At 41.2% G+C, this 13,575-nt stretch overlaps 1 protein-coding gene across 20 annotated transcripts in view; it reads left to right on the top strand.

The window, feature by feature from the left end:
• The window catches only part of APBB2 (amyloid beta precursor protein binding family B member 2), a 365,427-nt gene that overhangs the window by 164,963 nt on the left and 186,889 nt on the right, over window positions 1-13,575 (top strand). For 4 of the 20 annotated variants that reach the window (XM_064584416.1, XM_064584414.1, XM_064584413.1 and 1 more), the window contains one exon: window positions 4,345-4,414. The exons of the other annotated variants lie outside the window; for them this stretch is intronic. In XM_064584416.1, the coding sequence (XP_064440486.1) occupies window positions 4,396-4,414 (19 nt within the window). In that variant the 5' untranslated portion in view covers window positions 4,345-4,395. The remainder of the gene's footprint in view (window positions 1-4,344; window positions 4,415-13,575) is intronic. 20 annotated transcript variants of the gene reach the window in all.

Here is a 13,575-nt window from a genome sequence, read left to right as displayed (position 1 = left end):
TTGAGCCCCGCATTGGGCTCCCTGCTCAGCGGGAAGCCTCCTTCTCCCTCTCCCACTCCCGCTGCTTGTGTTCCCTCTCTCGCTGTGTCTCTGTCAAATAAATAAATAAAATCTTAAAAAAAAATTTTTTTTTTGAATTTACATATTTATATCCAATGGGGGAAAAAGCACAAAGGACCTTATACTGAACCAAATACAAGAGGGCATTTAATTTATTTATTCACATATTCATTTGTTTAGGAGTGCTTACGTGATTTCTGCTTGGGGACACTCTTCTGTGGTCCTGTTGGACATTTAATGAGCTTTAATGGCATTATCACAAGGCATATAAGCATTATGGATTTTCATTAAAGGGACACATGAAAACGCTGCTGGAAGGAAACTGTTGTTACTAGAGTGTTTCACTTACCTAGTTTTTATGCTTTGTTTTAAAATGAGCTATTAGGTCATGATCTCAGGGTCCTGAGATCAAGCCCCATGTGGGCTCCGTGCTCAGTGCAGAGTCTCCTTGAGCTTCTCTCCCTCTTGCGCATTCTCTTGCGTGCTCTCTCTCAAATGAATAAATAAAATCTGTATGAAAAAATAAAATCACAGCTATATTCTGAGGGCACCTGGTTGGCTCAGTTGGTTAAGCATCTGACTCTTGATTTTGGCTCAGGTCATGATCTCAGGGTCATGAGATCGAGCCCCAGTTGGGCTCTGTGCTTGGGGCGTCTGCTGGAAATTCTCTCTCTCTCTGCTCCTCCCACCACTTGCACTCTCTCTCTCTCAAAAATAAGTAAAATCTTAAAAAATCAAATCAAATCAAAGCTGTATTCTTAATGTGGAGCTTTTAGTGGCCTATGCGAGTCTCTGGTGTCTTTGAACTCAGTATGTGATTTCGTGGAAACATTTACCTGTTCTGATGCTGGCAGACCTTCTCTAGCTTTTTTTTTTTTTTTTTTAAAGATTTTATTTATTTATTTGACAGAGAGAGACACAGCGAGAGAGGGAACACAAGCAGGGGGAGTAGGAGAGGGAGAAGCAGGCTTCCCACCGAGCAGGGAGCCCGATGTGGAGCTCGATCTCAGGCCCTTGGGATCATGACCTGAGCCGAAGGCAGACGCTTAACGTCTGAGCCACCCAGGTGCCCAGACCTTCTCTAGCTTTACAGCTCAGAGAGTGTCTCTGTCTGTCTTTGCTTTATGGAAAGGTAAATAATATTTTGAGGAGGGTAAAGTTTTAGACTCTGTCTGCATTCCCTAGATCAGCGCTTCTCCAACAGAAAAGTAATATGAGCCACAGATGTAATTTGAAGTTTTCTAGTAACCACATTACCAAAAAAAAAATAAGGTGAAATTAATTTTAACAGTGTGTTTCATCTAACTCAATATATCCAAAATATCATTTCAGCACGTAATCAATATTTTAAAATTATTGAGAGATTTTACTCTTTTTCATGCAGTCTTCAAAATCAGTGTGGTTTACACTTCTAGCACTCAATGTGGATGCCGAATTTTCATTAGAAATACTTGATCTCTATTTAGATTTCATAAAATGTGTAGTTGAAAAAATAGATTCACCTACCGAAGAAGTTCCCCTAAAGAGTCAAGTATCAGTTTATAAATTTAGATTTATTTCTTATATAAATTTAGATTTAAATTAATTATAATGAAGTAAAATGAGAAATTCCGTTCCTTAGTTGCACTAGTCATCTTTCACATGTTACTAGCTCCAGTTGCTCCTAGTGGCTACCATATTGGACCGTATGGCTACAGATTATGATGATTATTATTATTTTTAAGATTTATTGATTTATTTGAGAGAGAGCGAGCGAGCATGGGTGCGTGGCAGGGAGGGGCAGAAGGAGAGGGGGAGAGGGAATCTCAAGGAGATTCCCCGCAGAGTGGAGACCACAACTCTGGGCTCGACATCACAACCCTGAGATCACGACCTGAGCAAAATGAAGAGTCCGTCGCTTAACTGACTGAGCACCTAGGTGCCTCAGCTACAGATTATTCTTAAAACCATAGTTGACTGCTTTTGTATTTTCAGGTTACTTTTTATGCAGAAGTAGTCCATGCCACAAAGTCCTTAGAAACTTTTTACCAGATTAGGTTTATTCATCAAGGAGATAAATGCCTAGGGAAAAAGAGCTCTGCATGTTTGTGCTTTACTCCTTGCACATGGTAGGTGTTCAATAAATGTTTACCTAGCTAAATCCTGTTTAGTCCTCAAATTGCAATTTAAATTGCTCTTTCTCCAGGAAGTAAGTGTATCCTGACTCTCCAGTCTATCCCGTGTTGCTTCATTCCATTTTCTCAGAGAACTGAGTTCTTTTCCTCCAGGTTATATACCCGTATACATTGATAAGAATAATTTTGTGATTAATGTCCATCTCCCTGACTAGTCTGTCTGCAAGTTCCATGAGAAGGGGGAATGTGTTTTTGTTCACTGAAGTATCCCCTGTTCTAGCGTTACACATGGTACGTATGGAATAAATATTGGTCAGATAATAATAGCACAGGACCATTTAAAATAGGAAGTGATGAGCAGAATGTCAATTCATAACTTCAGAGAAGTTGGAGTTTCTTTCGTGTTGGGGAGAAGGAATTTTTTTTAAAGAGTAGATGCACTGAAAACTTAGATTCTTGGTGTTTGCTTAAGCCTTTTTACTCCTGTAAGGATGCCTCTTCTTAGCTTTCTCTCTGTTTATTAACATTCATTGTCTTGAAATAGCTATCACATCACATCTATCTCTGCTTATAACTTAAGGTACGCTGAAGACAAAAACTTACAAAAAAAAGAAAATTGAATTGTAAAATACTTTTCAGGAGCTGAGAAGGGTATAGGGCAAAAGCAAAGGTGAATAGAGGAAGCATCTTTTGCTGTTTCAGGACAATTTAAAATAAACCCACCCTTTTAATTATAGCAGAGTAATGAGCCTTACCCACAATGTGTGGAAATATAATTAAAAATGCATCGTGGGTCAGTAGACCAAGTTGTCAGGTCATTATCTGAATCATAAAGTTGGGTGTAATGCCCATTAAAGGTTACTAGTTTGGAAAGGTTAGAATAGAATTTAGTCTCCACAGATACAAAGTTATACAATTTGAATAATGCTTTAGAAAACTGCCAACATTTGACTTTTTAAGAAAAAACTCCTCACGTAACTGTAATAAACAGACAGAAATGTGCGCGTGAGGGTGCAGCTTGATGAATTTCCGTATCCAGTGCCATCATGACATCCCACAGTCTACCCTCTTGCTGCTCCCCCTTTCCTGCCCTCCAGGGTAAACCACTGTCTTGACACAGATAAGTTTTTCCTGTTTTTGTACTTTATGTAAGTGGAATCATACAGTATCCGCATTTGAATTATTATAATAGATTATCATTCTAAGTGACATTCCTGATAGCAATTCATTGAAAACATGGTCTGTTTTCAGTTTTCCTTATTATGTATCTAATTTGGTAAACTGGCAGTTTACGACTGTGTCTGGTTCTTTATTATTCTTTTAAGAAATTTTCCGTGTAGATGTATGTATTTATGTGTGTGTGTGAACTCATATGCATGTATACAGGTATATGCTTTTAAAAATTTTACTCAGATTCGATTTTGCCCTGTTGTGCATGTTATTCACCTCTTAGTTATGTCTTAAAGCCCTCTTCATATTAGCTCATGTAGATCCACTTTGTTTTTCCTAGTGAGTCATTGTTATTTAAATTTGCATTTTCTTTAGTTTTGAGTGAGGTTAGTTATTTATATGTTTCTTAGACATTTGCATTTCTCTTGGGACCTGTCCTGTCCTTTGCTCATTTTCCTACAGGCTTGTTCATATTTTTCTTAATAACTTCAAGGAAATTCTTAATAACGTCAAGGAGCTCTTTCTATATAAATGAAGTTAGCCCTTTTATGTCATTGTAGTGTTAATTTTTTTTTCAGTTTGTTTTTTTGTCTTTACTGTGTTTATAGTCATTTTGTATTCCCAGACAGAATGTTTACATTTTTATGTGGTGAAATGTACCAGTTTTTTCCTTACCGCCTTCTGAAATGTGTGTTTTTAATGAGAAAAAGCATTGGAAAGTTGAGACACATAGATAAATAGACAGACAGACAGCAAGATAGATAGATAGATAACTGCAGCCTGGAATGGAAAAAAAAAATCTCAAGAAATGCTTGTGGGAAATGTGGTTAAGCGGAAATTCAAATTTCAATCAAATGTGTTGTGACCAACTATAAATAAACAAAAATTTGACTTTAACGTTTTTGACAGCTTTTGGAAGAATTGTCAACGCTATGCTTTTTTTTTTCTTTTATGCTTTGTTATTCAGAGTTTTAATTTCTCCAATGATCCCTCTTTTCAGATTTCAAATTATAACCTAGTTCCTGCACCACTACTGGCGACCCCGTGACCCATGTCCGAAGTACTTCCAGGTCAGACACACTTTCGCATGTTTCATTGCAGAGAAGCGGTTGAATATTACAACTTGAACAAATAGATATGCTGGGTGATTGTTTTGATGTTGAACATGGTTTGCTAAAATGACATGTTTTTGCTTTTTCTTGTTCACTTAATGTAGGAAAGTAGATCGTTAAAGTAAGATAGAAGAATCCACTGGACTTACCTGTATTTGCGTAATAATTGCATGACTCTAGTAACAGCATAATGATAGCATAATGTAAAAATATTTTAGTTGATTATAACAGGAAACTAAAGCTATGTCAAGTTTTGCCATCTAGCATTGCATATGGCAGCCTGTGAACACTTACGTATGAACAGTGAGGTGTCGGTGGTATGTCTCCATAAACAGCATCTTAGCCATTGTTGGGTTTGTCTAGAGTAGAACTCCCCAATTCAGTATTCTCCCCGATCTAGTGCTGATTATATTCAGGCCTTAAGGAACCAGCTTAATTTTATTGTATATCCTTTCTTTGTGTCATGGTGGATGCTAGTCTATACACGATGTGGTGTGGAATTTACTTCTTCGCCTCACAGTAATATAATAAGGAAGAAGTAATTGCATTAACATTTTAAATTAAACAGAGGATAGGACTGCAAGTGAAAGATGAATCTGGTGGAATCTGTATTTGTTAGGATACAAACCACGCAGCAAATTCTGAGTTTTTAAGTAAGTAGGTTTAAGCCATGGACAAATAGGTATTAAAGTCTCTCAGTTCTGTAATTAAACTCCGGAAGTACATCCAAGCTGTTTTCCCCTTTATAGAATACTGCATGTTCTGTTTCAACAGAAAACTAAATAAAACATAAGAGAATAAACACTAAGCTCAGTAGAGATATATGAACCACAGGTAATACCTTTTTTATTCAAAACAGCCAAAAACAAGTAATGTTTTGTGACAAGCCTAAATTCACACAGGAAAATTAGGAACTTAGAGCCGATTCTTAGAGGCCATCTGATCACGCTGTGATAATTTAGGGGCAGGGAATAGATTTTCTTTGTAAGTACATATTTGAAAAGGCATATTAATTTTGGTAAATCAAGGCAAATACATGTGTCCTTTTAAAAAAACTCAGTTTAAATTGTTGAGAATGATTCCTTTTAGGAATTCTTTAGCATTTAAAATTTTTTATTCCATGGCAAGATAGGCTCTGGCTAGAAACTTAAGAACAAAGCTGGCAAGTATATAAAATGTGTTTTCCTCTAAATGGAAGTGAACTGATCAAATAACTTCTAGGAATTTCTTACTGTCACTTATATTTTATTGTGCTAATGTATTCCTTCTTCCTAACAGTACTCAAATTGCTTTTATTCACTGCTAGTCATATAAGAGATAATGACACCGTTATCCAGCAGGGTTTTTCAGTGACAGCTACTACTACTGTGTATTAGTATGGGATGCGACATGTCTTACAAGGAAAGCAGGATTCTTATTTCAGTGGAGTGTATAGTCCAATCATTTTTTACTTGAAAATTCGGGTAGTGGCTAGTGCAGGAAAGTCTGGACTGGTAACTGAGATCAGGTAGCCTTCCATCCCATTTCTCGACTCTTGGGAGCTGTGACTAGAGGGAGCCTTTTAAAAAACAAACATACCCCAGAACATACACCATTATTTGCCTGGAAGATTCCTCTTGAACCTTCAAGATTCAACTCAGGAGTCCCTTCCAAGCAGGTCTTAGCCCGTGACATAGTCTAATAGTTCCCTATTTCAAGGATTTTGCCATTGTTTTATATTCCCTGTTGGAATTGACTTGAGGCCCAGCTTGTCAGTTACTCAAGAAAACCTGTCATTCATTATTTGATCGCTCACCTGCTTTTTCTCACCTAAACCAGTATTCTCAAGCTTGATCATTGACCATATTCATCAGACTTGGTCATAAAAATCTAGAGCTGTATTTAAAACATACATTAATCTTCCAAAGATGTTAAGCCTCTTCTAAACGATGAAAATGGCTTAGAAATTGAGTGGAGAAAATATCCTTGGGATAAGCATATACTGTCCCAAGGTGACTGCTTTGAAGGTCTTCATTCTTATTTGAATATACAAATTCTGACTTGGGTTTCCAAAACAGCTAATCTTCACATTTGCCAGGGGTGATTTTGGAATGCCAGGTTCCCTCATCTGGCGTGCCTTTCTCATCCTGGGCCACCGGTGGACTCCTGCCTACCCTTCAAGACCCAGCTCAGCTGTGCTTTTTCAGGGGTGCTTCTCTAAACCTCTTTCCTCATCCCAAATGCCTTTTTCTCATAAGACTCTCTGCCTACTTGAGCCATGGTGAGTTTGTTTAATAACTGTTCTTCTCATTACTCACTCTGACAGTTTCTTGAAGAAAAGTATCTGGTACATCTCTCTTGAGTCTCCGCAGCTCCCCTTGGGATGTTTAACAAAGCCTATCCTCAGGCAATTAAGTTGAGTGGGCATGGGAAACCCTTAGGTGGGTGAGACCTAGCTGTTGAAATCACCCTCTTCCCCTAAAGCCTGGGGAAGTTGCCCTGTGAATCAGCTGTGTGAAGCCGCTCTCCTCTGGCTTTAGAAACTTCTAAGGTTAGGGGCGCCTGGGTGGCTCAGTTGGATGAGCGTCTTATTCTTGGTTTCAGCTCAGGTCATGATCTCAGGAGGTCATGATCTCAGGGTCCTGGGATCGAGCCCCACGGCCGGCTCCGTGCTCAGCAGGGAGTCTGTTTGAGGATTCTTTCTCCCTCTCTCCCTCTGCCCCTACCCCCCGCTTACATGCAAGCGTGCTCTTTCTCTCTCTCTAAAATAAATAAATAAATCTTAAAAAAAAAAAAAAAAAGAAAGAAAGAAACTTCCAAGGTTCTAATCCCGTGATCTATCTGCCTCAGTGACCTATAACCTTTGCCTCTTTTGTTCAGAGAGAAGTTCTTATCATTTTCGCCACATTGAGAGTTTACTTTCAAGAGTAATTTCAGGAAACCAGCCTTATTTTGCCTCTCCTTCCTAAAAGAAAAAAAAAATCGGAGTTATTTCATTTCTTTAATACTTTGAGGTCTAGTTCAAAAGGCAACATTCCTCAGGGTAGAAGTTTGGCTGTTAACTCCTCAGTGGAAATAAAACTGTGTAGCAGAAAAATGAAAGTAAAGAAACTGTGAAGTTTCCCTGATGAACAGGGCAAACATGGAGCTTCCCTGGGCCATTTGTCAATTTCCAATTTTATCAGCGTGTCGTGGGAGCACACGGAGAGCAGCGGGTTATGGAGAGAAGAGTTTCCTGTCGCTCCTGACAAAAATTTTTCTTGGACAGATGCCTAGAGGTCTCAGAAAAGAGAAACTGAGGGGGCAGGTTTAACTACAGGTTCCAGCATAGGTTTATATTAGGATGTCATCCGAATTACGGGGTCACATCTCTGTGCTGGGATCTTTGTGACTCTGGGTTCCTGAAAGCTTTGTTAGCCATGGAATTTAAGGAATCCTGGCTTCATTTTGTTTAGGACTCATAAAAAGTACTCCATTTATTAACAAAGCCTTTTTTTTTTCAGTTGCTAAAAGGAGAAAACTCTTAAGCACATACAAAAAATCAATTGATTTTAATACCCAAGAAGTCTAGGGGTATCACGTTTCAGGTGTGGCTTGTTTTAGGGATTCCAACAACGTCATTAGAGCTTCCTCCTCTCTCTCTGCCTCATGGATCTACTTGCTCATAGGTCCATGCTAACTCAGGTTGCCTCTTGTTGGTGACCCTTCAGAGTTCTAGGCTTATATCTTCTAGTTCAAGAAAAAGAGAAAAGAGAGCACCCCTTCTCGGATCATTCCGGCAACAGTCTTAGGACTGGCTTTGTGTGGGTCGCATGCTTTTCCTTGAGCCGGTCACCATAGCCATGGGGATTTGCTGCTGACTGGCTGGGCCTGGGCCATGTCTTCCACAAATTAAGAGGCAGTGTCATCTCTGCCTGAAACACTTGGGCTTGAACCCCTAGAATGTAAGCTGCGCAAGAGTAGGTATTTTTATTTTGTCAGTCTTGTTCACTGCTATAATCTTAGCAGTTAGAACCATATCTTTTCCATGGTTGTGCATACCAGAGACTCTATTGAATGAAGGAATGAGAGTGTAGAAAGTTTGATTCCCCAAGAAAAATGGTGGGGCTGTGAGCTTTATGATATGTAAATTATATCTCAATAAAACTATCCTAAAAAATGAATAAAACAGTCACCAACCTTAAGGAACTTACGATTTAGAAGGGGAGATAGACATCTCAGTTGATATTTATGGTATAGTATAGAAGTGCCGATGTGAACAGCCTGCTACGTACCTAGCGTGGAGGAGGGGGCAGCCATCATTGTGTATAGGAATCAGAGGAAGGCTAAAGAAGCTGGGTTTTGAAGCATTTATAGGAGTTTTCAGGCAGGGTATATAGGGTTGGGGGGGAGTAGAGGAGATGAGGGCAAAGGACATTCCTAGGCAGAGGAGACAAACTTGTGCAGGGGGGAAAGAGTCGAGAGGGCATTGTCAGGAAAGTTGATTGTAGCTGCGATGTAGAGAACATGGGGGAGGTGAGGGGGTGCAGTGATGGGAGATGTGACTGGAGGGGTCGACTGAGATTAGCATAGGGGAATTTGAAGTGGTTGTAGAGTGAGCTGAATTTGAATACCAGGGGGCCAGTAGATGGTTTTAAGCAGGAGAGCTACATGATCAGTTTGTTTTTAGAATGATACAGGGCAAAATGTGTCAGGCTAGACTGCAGAGCCGTTATGCTTGTAGATTTAGAAAGAAACAGTAAGTGATGTGGGCCTGAAAGCAGGCGTGGGGGAGGTGGAAAGGGGAAATGCGATTTACTGGAGGAATACTTCAAGGAAAATTAAGAGAATTCAGTAGGATAAGAAACTCACGAAGGGCTATTCCGATACCTTTAGTCTGGGAAATGTGGGCTGGCAATGCCATGAATTCTCACGTAGGGTCTAGCCCACGTGTCAATGGATTTAACTCCCTCCATCCCCCCAATTTATAGGGAGTATTAGACCAAGTGGTCTTTGATCTCAAATCTGTAGTAAGATCATGGGAGGCAAAGATAAATGGAAGTGGCTTGGAAGCACCAACTTCTGAGTCTCAATATAGTACTAGTATCAGGAAAAGCAGGCTAAAAAGTCTTACGTGGAGAATAGTGAAAGCAAAAGCTGGGTGAGGGGGAGTGGTCCCCGGGCAGAAGAGGAAGATAGTCATCCTTTCATTTTTATATCCCCAGAGCGTTAGTTTTTCTCCATAATTTTTAGTATTTACATTATTGTTGCGTTGCTCTTTCCCAGCATATGTAATTCTCTTCTGTTGATTGTTACTAATGATGCTGGTGGCAAATATGAGGAAGGGAGGAAACAGAGGAAGGCCCGGAATTAGGTGCTGGGGGCACGGTGGTGACGGGAACTTTGGGTCGTGTGTACCAGAGCCTCTGCTCAGCCTGGAAAACTTGGAGCTGGTAGGATGACAGCTGATGAGAAATCAGGTCTGGTAGAGAAGTATACCAGTCTGTTCTGGGTCACAACACATGTACTTTTGACTCTAAATAGCCTTTTCTTCTTTAGGGAGTTACGGCAGAATTGAACAAGAACTTTCTTGAGCCGAGACCGAGGAGTAAAATAAATCGGTCTGGATAGTCTCTTGAAAGATTTTAGTTTAAGTCCTGCTCAGATGCTACCTGGGATAAAAGCCTGAGAAAAGCTAGACTTTTAATGTAAACATTTCTTGAGATGTTAACAAAACACTGGTGGTTTTTTTTTTTTTTTCTCACTGTATTCAATGACTTATTCTACAAACGTGCATTGAGTACCTACTGTGTGCTGTGCTTCTGGTCACTGGAGGTCACAGTCTAATGGGAAACTTCAACAGGGCAAAAATAACACAATGGGAATGATGCTGTCATAGAGATAAGTGCAGGGAGGTTTGGGAGTGTAGAAGAAGGAGCCCTGGAATCCGCCTGGAGGGGCAAGAAGACTTTTCACAACTATGTGATACCTACCTTGAATCTTAAGGGTGAAATAGAAATTTGCCAGATAGGAGGGAAGGATGCCGAAGATGTGCGCAAAGATAAGGATGGGGGGACGGGCATGATCAGAGCGTCCCAAGTGCCTCTGAAATCATTACCTGGTTCTAGTGGTTCTCAGCCTTGGCCACGCATTGGAATCACCCTTACGGGGCCCAATCCCAGGCTGACTGAATCAGAATCTTTGGGGGTGTCGTTAGGAGTGGGTCTTAGCCTTCTGTACTTCTTTTTTAAAGCTCCCCAAGGGATTCATGCAGCTGGGGTTGAAAACATTTCCTTGTTCCTGTAACACCTGTTCCTTGACCTTTTCCTCCCAGCTCTCCATCCCCTTCCCGGCTCCATTCCCTGCCCTCCCCAGGCCATACCCAGAATGCATTCCTCATTTGTTCACTTCCGCACATCCGACACCTTAACCCTGTCCCCCTCTGTGACTGTGTCTTTCTTTCCCCCTCCCATTCAGTAGGTTGCCTTTTCATTTTGTGGATGGTGTCCTTTGCTGTGCAGAAGATTTTTTGGGTCGATGTAGTCCTGCTTGTTTATTTTTGCTTTTGTTGCCTTTACTTTTGGTGTCAAATCCAAAAAACCATTGTCAAGACCCATATCAAGGGGCATACTGCCGGTGTTTTCTCCTAGGAATCTTACGGTTTCAGGTCTTATGTTCAAGTCTTTAATCCATTTAGAGTTAGTGCTTTTGTGTGGGACAAGGGCCGGGTCCGCTTTCATTCCTTGGCATGTGGCTGTCCCGTTCTCCCAGCGCCCTTCAGTGAAGAGACTGTCCTTTCTCAGTTGTATATTCTTGGCTCCTTTGTCATGAGTTAATTGGCCATACATCCATGGGTTTATTTCTGGGCTCTCTAGTCTGTTCCATTGATCTGTGTGTCTGTTCTTATGCCATCAAACTTCACATTTCTTTTAGAAAAAGTCGCCAACTCTGTGTTTCTCCCACGTGACTATTTCTGGACTTTGTTCCTCTCCTTATGTTCCCCTAGCCTGCTTCCCCTCAGGGGGAGACTTTCCTTTCACAGAGAAAATTGAGGCTGTCAGTTCTGCTTCCCCTCGGCTTGGTGTCACCGCGGGGGTGTATGTGCCTGTCCCCACCCATCCCCCCTCTCCTTCCTTCCCTCCTGAAGAAGTAGCCCTTGTCTTGGGCAAGGCTGACTCTCTCATGTCTGCTGTGGTCCCTCCTCTCATCACCTGGATTCTCCCTTATTCGTCTGTCCCTCTTTTGTGTTTCCATTTGTTCCTTCTCTATTGCCCTCTGTGTTTCCAGCTTATAAGCAATTAAACATCACGAAGACTCTATTCTTTAAAAAACAAAAATGCCTTCCTATAACCCCAAATCATCCTCCAGCTTCTCCTCTCTCCCCCCACTTTGTTTTTTAGTGAAGTTCCTTGAAGGTCACTCGCTGCCCACCTCTGCCATTCTCCCAAAGCTGTTAGGGACAGAAGCTGTCCATGTTCTTATAATCAGCCAGTGCTGCTTAATGGAGGCCTTGTCTTCATGCTCTGGTCAGGAGATCAATGACTAGAGTCAGCACGATGGCAGTGAGAAGGAAAGATCCCCCACTCCCCCGCCATACCTAAGTCTCTCATGCCCACCTTGTTCTTTCCGTACTGCCTTGATTGGACGATTTATGGTAGCTTTCCAGGTGGTCTCCATGCCTGTGTTTGGCTTCTCTTTGATCAATGTCAGAGTCAGACACTAACACCAAATGGAAGGGCATGAAGATGGGGCTAGCCTGCCTCTTTGCTTAGGTAGACCCTCTGTCTACCTCATTCTGCTCTTTCCCTGGTGACCACTGATATTTTAATTGCCTCATTTATGTTGCTTCTTTAATGCCTTTTCACCAGAGTCATCTTGGAGAACATGCTGGAGGAAAGTTGCCCTTTCCCTCCACCACATAAAGGAATACAACACACACACCAGCGCACATCCTCTCCCTCTCTCTCTCTCTCTCTCCCTCCCTCTCTCTCTGTGTTTCTCTTCAGCCTCAGATTCATCCTTCATGCTACTGAAGTGCTTCATCTTCTTCTCTGCCTCCGGGTCAAGTCCAAACCCTTGGAGCATGTCTTGTAGGACTCTGCCTGACTCTTCCTCCCCTTTACCACATTTCCTTTTATGTTTTGATTTGCTAAGATTCCCCAAATGCTGATCCACCATCTTACCTTCAGATCCTCTCCAGACTGAGGTGGGAAGACCACTTACTTCTTTGCAGCTCCCCCAACTCCCATCCTGGTTGATTTTTATCACATTATTGTGTGTTTGTCTTCAACAAGGCTGAAAGCACTTAGCAGGTTGGACCTTGTGTGTCTTGGTTTCCCGATTCCCAGCATGGTGCCTGGCAAGAAGAAAGTGCTCAATAAATGTGGTGGCCTGAGGTATGGTGATCAGAGACAAAAGTGTGTGAGGAAGGAAGAACTGTAAAATAGTATTAATCCCTAACAGTATGCCAGCCATTAGGTTAAATACTTGACAGCCATCTCTCTTAGTTTTTGACAAAACTCAGTGAGGTGAAGTTACTATTACTATCATGATTTTACAGGAAAGAGATGGAGAGTTTAATTAACTTATCTGTTATATCAAAGAATTTGGACTTATTCTTAAGCTTTTAGACTCCAAAGAAAACAGCCACATAGAAGATTTAAAGACACATTGTAAGATTTTCTTTGCTTTACAAAAGAAACACAAACCTCCTTTCTCTTACACTGAGGAATTTTTTCCCCTATTAATAAACCCCTCTGGACCCAACGTCTTTATCCCATCTTGTTAGTCTGTTTACTTTCTCTGTGTCCATACAACAGGACCATTTCTATCACTTGGAGCAAATCAGGTGGTAAATTTGGGGGCCCTGGCAGGCAACCCTGTGCTCTGTCCCTTGGTTGTAAAGGGATGAGGGTTGCTTACATTTATTGTTACGTACTATGCTGAACTCTCTGCATGCATTTCTCATTTTAATCCTCACAACAACTGGGTGCTATTAATGTCCCCATTTTTCAGAAAAGGACGCTGAAGGTCTCGTGTCCTAGATCACTCAGCTAGTAAGTAGCCTTGTCTCCCTAGCCCTGAGTTCTCTGTTCTTATCCTCACACTGCCTCCCACTTTCAGGGGCCTCCTTCTTTGAAGCCTTGGTCTTTCTAGGAATT

Source organism: Mirounga angustirostris, unplaced genomic scaffold, assembly GCF_029215605.1.
Source record: "Mirounga angustirostris isolate CCGP_5_RB_7025 unplaced genomic scaffold, mMirAng1.0.hap1 SCAF_2, whole genome shotgun sequence".
Lineage (NCBI taxonomy): Eukaryota > Metazoa > Chordata > Mammalia > Carnivora > Phocidae > Mirounga > Mirounga angustirostris.
Note: the sequence above shows the minus strand (reverse complement) of the source record. Positions and strands in the feature narration are given on the sequence as shown.